The sequence below is a fragment of the Bidens hawaiensis genome, unplaced genomic scaffold (genome assembly GCF_021521415.1).
Source record: "Bidens hawaiensis isolate Kalapana, Puna unplaced genomic scaffold, B.hawaiensis_p1.1 tig00007743_1, whole genome shotgun sequence".
Classification (NCBI taxonomy): domain Eukaryota; kingdom Viridiplantae; phylum Streptophyta; class Magnoliopsida; order Asterales; family Asteraceae; genus Bidens; species Bidens hawaiensis.
The window spans coordinates 882,875-886,986 of NW_027491538.1; the positions used below are offsets into that span (position 1 = coordinate 882,875).

Genomic DNA, 4,112 nt, shown 5'->3' on the forward strand with positions numbered 1-4,112 from the left:
CCATAGTCTCATAGACATGGCTATCTATCCCTATTAGTTTTCATAGATTCATCATTCTACTTTGCTTTTATGGTTCCAAAATTCAAAGATTTTGTCCCTTTTCTAACTATATTTATATTTATTTAGTCATGGAAATCCTCTATGGAGATTTCATTGTTTATTATTATTTTTTTTAATAACACTGTATTTATTTTATTCTAAGCTGTCAAAAAAAAATGCGACATGCTTGTTAATAAGTTGAGGTGCATAAATCGGTTTCGGTCAAAGAAAGTCAAATCGTTTTTTTCACAAACCGAGTTGGCCTGTAACTGGTTTATATGGAGAAAGTGATCGGTTCGAAACCATTGTATATCCTGTTCCGTTTGGTTTAATTACTTTTATATTTTCCTCAAGAATGTATAATTAATGTAGTTACTTTCTATAGTGACACATGAATGTAATGTATTGTAATTAAAATTCTCATTCTTCATTTCTATATCAAGAATAATCTACACGAGCCTAAATTAATATACAAGGCATAAACAATATATGATATCTAAGTCGAACAGAAGTTTAACTCGTGTGGATAGCTCAAAATCATGGCTAGTTATTCATCACCATTCACAAAACACTCGTCACAAACTATTGGTGTCAATCAAAAAGTCATCAAGGGTTGCAAGTGCTTGTAACTGCCGATTGAGAGAAGCGATCGTCTTCTGACACTCCACGAATTGACTCCCGGCAATCGCTAACTCCTTGTCCTGTAAATGCCACAGCAAAGAGTTGATTTTGTAGGACTAATATTTTTTATGAACTTAAAAAATATATATAAGATTATAAATACATGTTTTAGTTTCTTTAGGGTATGCAAGCTACCTGCTTTATTTTGAGGAACCGAAACTCTTCAGCTCGATTTCTTGATTTTGTATCTTGAACTTCGTGTTGCAGTTTCGATACCTCATCTTTGAGGTCCTGATACTTGGCTTCGGTCTGCCTCGATAAATTCTGTTCCTTTTGGATATTGTTTTCCAAATAATCAGCTTTTGAAAGCAACATTTCTATCTCGGCTTCTAATGCCTTACACCGCGATTCAGCCTCTTCTTTTTTCACTTGAGCATCTTCGAGTCCCGCTTCACACATTTCTAGCCGATTTGTGGTGTTATGCAGCTTAAATTCAGCCTCTTCAAGTAGATATGTAGATGCATTGAGCTCAATTTCAAGCTCAGCCAACTTGGATTCAGCCTTTTCAAGCTGATATCTCGATAACTTAAGCTCGTTTTCACGCTCAGCCAATTTTGATTCAGCCTCTTCGAGACGGTTGGTTGATTCGTTTAACTCGTTTTCACATTCAGCCATCTTGGATTCAGACTCTTCAAGCTCGTTTTCTCGGTCATATAACTTAGATTCAGCCTCTTCAAGTCGGTTTCTTGTCACTTTAAGCTCGTTTTTACACTTGGATAGCTTAGATTCAGCCTCTTCAAGCGAGTTTCTTGATGTTTTAAGCTCGTTTTCAAGCTCGGTTGACTTAGATTCAGCCTCTTTAAACCGATTTCTCGTTGTTTTAAGCTCGTTTTCACAATCAGCCAGCTTAGATTCAGCCTCTTTAACCTGGTTTCTTGATGCTTTAAGCTCGTTTTCACGATCAGCCAACTTAGATTCAGCCTCTTCAAGCCGGTTTCTTGAATCTTTAAGCTCATTTCCACGATCTTCAACTTCACAAGTACCAGGCAATGCTACAAGTCTTTCCATTTCAAGAAAATCATCCATGAGATCAATCTCGATAACAGAATCCACTCGGTTTCTCACCAATCTACCCGTCTCCTTGAAATCACCTTTCTCAGTAACTGAAGGCTTTTTATGCGCTTTTATTGGATTGTTATTATTATTATTAGCTTTCTTAAGAGCCGAGTTTAGCCTACGACACCCGGCTTCAAGCCGAGCCACTTTCTTCACACTATCAAGCCGTTGCTTACTGGCTTGTTCAGCAGCTTGGTTGCTTAAATCCCTTTCAATAATTCTTATTTCAAGCTCTTCAGCCATTGATGAAATCTTGTGTTTTAAATCCGAGTTTTCTTTCTCAATCATTTCAAGCTTTTGATGAAGACTGGTTTCAATGGAGGTCAAAGAACTCTCGCTTCCGGAAACTTTCTTCTCGAGTGCTTCATTTGCAATTTGTTCTTTTTCTTCTCGCGTTTGTCTGAGTTGTCTCATACATTCTTTTAAGGCTTCGTCAAGATGAACTACTCGATCTTCGAGGGTCGAGTTTCTAGCTGTTAGAACCTCAACTTGCTGCCTTAAAGCCACCACTTTCTGTTCGGCATTCTCCCATCCTATATAATTAATAACATTGTGTTGCTTGTAGTTGTAATAATCAGACAAAATGTGTAACAAAAGTGAATGTTTAAGAAATGGTGTGTACCTGAGACAGCCTCCTCTGCTACCTTAGCATGCTGATTTACCAACTGTTCTTTCGCATTGATGCTCGCAAGTGCTTCCAATAATTTATCGGAAAGGCTCTTCACGACATGGTTGTGTTCGCTTGTGCGTTGACTAATGGTTGATGCAACTTCAAGTGATTGAGAATTTTGATTTGAGTACACCTTACCAAAAGGAATAAAACATTATTTGACTCCATAGAATGGTTAAAAAAGACATCCATATGGTGGTGTAACAGGTAATATTGTTGATTTACGAAACACTTTCTATTTCCAAATAATTGTGATTTTGTTCATCACTAACATAATTGGTATGTCGTTCAAAGAAAAACCTATAAACAACTTACAAAACATATGTGATGACAATGAAACTTGAACACTATGAGAATATATACTCGAAACTTCAAACATCTAGGACGTGCATGGGGTCTGGTAATCGACTATGGGATCGGTTATTGGGTTACTTTTCAAATTTTTCACAGACACGGGTTCAGGACAGGAATGGGATTGAGTGATATACCCGATAACATATAATGCTTGTTTACCCTATTATATGCCCAACATGTTTTTTTTATTTAAATAAATTTAAAGTTTATATCGTATATAATATACCTGATTATATTATTGGTCTCGTCATTCGTCCATCCTAGTTCTCACTATTCTCAAATCCCAAAACGATTAATAGTTATAGGATAGATACCCGACGAGTTTTGGGTCATGTGTTTTCTCAAAATGTAGTTTTAATCAACTAACGGGTATATTATATGCCCGTGGTATACCCAATACCCAATAAATACCGGTTTGGGCCAGGTACGAGACAAACTTTTATAATCGGGTATGGGGTTGAGATTTTTTTAACTCGTCTCAAGCCCGACCCATTGTAATCTTAAACAGGACTAGCTCAAAGGTATTTTAAGGTTAATATATAATACACTCTGTTTGACTCTTAAAACTTAAAAGTTAAAATGATGATGTACACATTACTCACAGGTGTACAACCGGAAGCGAATACATGTGTTATTTAAAAACATGAATGAAAAAATCTTACTGAGTACTGACATTAATTAAAGATTCACCGGTTTAGTAACTTGAACCGTTGACCATACCTGATCATCAGAGAACCGTTCAGAATGAGAAGAAACTGACCCACCGGAGCTTTCAGTTTCTCCGGTACTCTTCTCCGACGACTTCCGCCGCCAAAGCCAACTCCGGCGGTCCATCTTTTCCGACTAATCCCACACACTCACCCTCACACTTCATCTACAAGTTCACCAAACTTAATCATTCAAAACCAAATCTTTTTTATTCAATGATGAATACCCAATATGTAGTATTATATTACACAAAACCCACAATTTAAAACTTAAAAATATAAATTATAACTTATATATATGAAATCTTTACTCAAGATTAAAAACCCACAAATATTTTTAATAAAAACAAATAACCCAGAATTGAAAAGCTGCCAAAATGAAGCTATAATAAGAAAAAATGTTTTCTTTCTTAATATAACTACACAAGCTTTGCTTCCAAGTTAATGTTGGAAAACAAAAACTGTATCTGTATCTGTGTGTGTGCGCGCGCGCGTGTTTATGGAACAGTATGAAGAAGAGGAAGGTGTAACAAATCAATCAATAATCATCAAAGCCACAAAAAAAGGAATGAATGATATGGATGATGTAAATTATGTAGAATAAG

At 36.1% G+C, this 4,112-nt stretch overlaps 1 protein-coding gene across 1 annotated transcript; it reads right to left on the reverse strand.

The window, feature by feature from the left end:
• Positions 1–494: 494 nt before the first annotated feature.
• On the reverse strand, positions 495–3,762 carry LOC143635974 (filament-like plant protein 3). The gene is made up of 4 exons (XM_077103682.1): positions 3,521–3,762; positions 2,399–2,579; positions 856–2,309; positions 495–740 (listed from the first exon to the last, which is right to left on the reverse strand). The coding sequence occupies exons 1-4, from the start codon at positions 3,632–3,634 to the stop codon at positions 615–617; spliced, it is 1,875 nt and encodes a 624-aa protein (XP_076959797.1). The 5' UTR covers positions 3,635–3,762; the 3' UTR covers positions 495–614.
• Between the last annotated feature and the right edge of the window lie 350 nt (positions 3,763–4,112).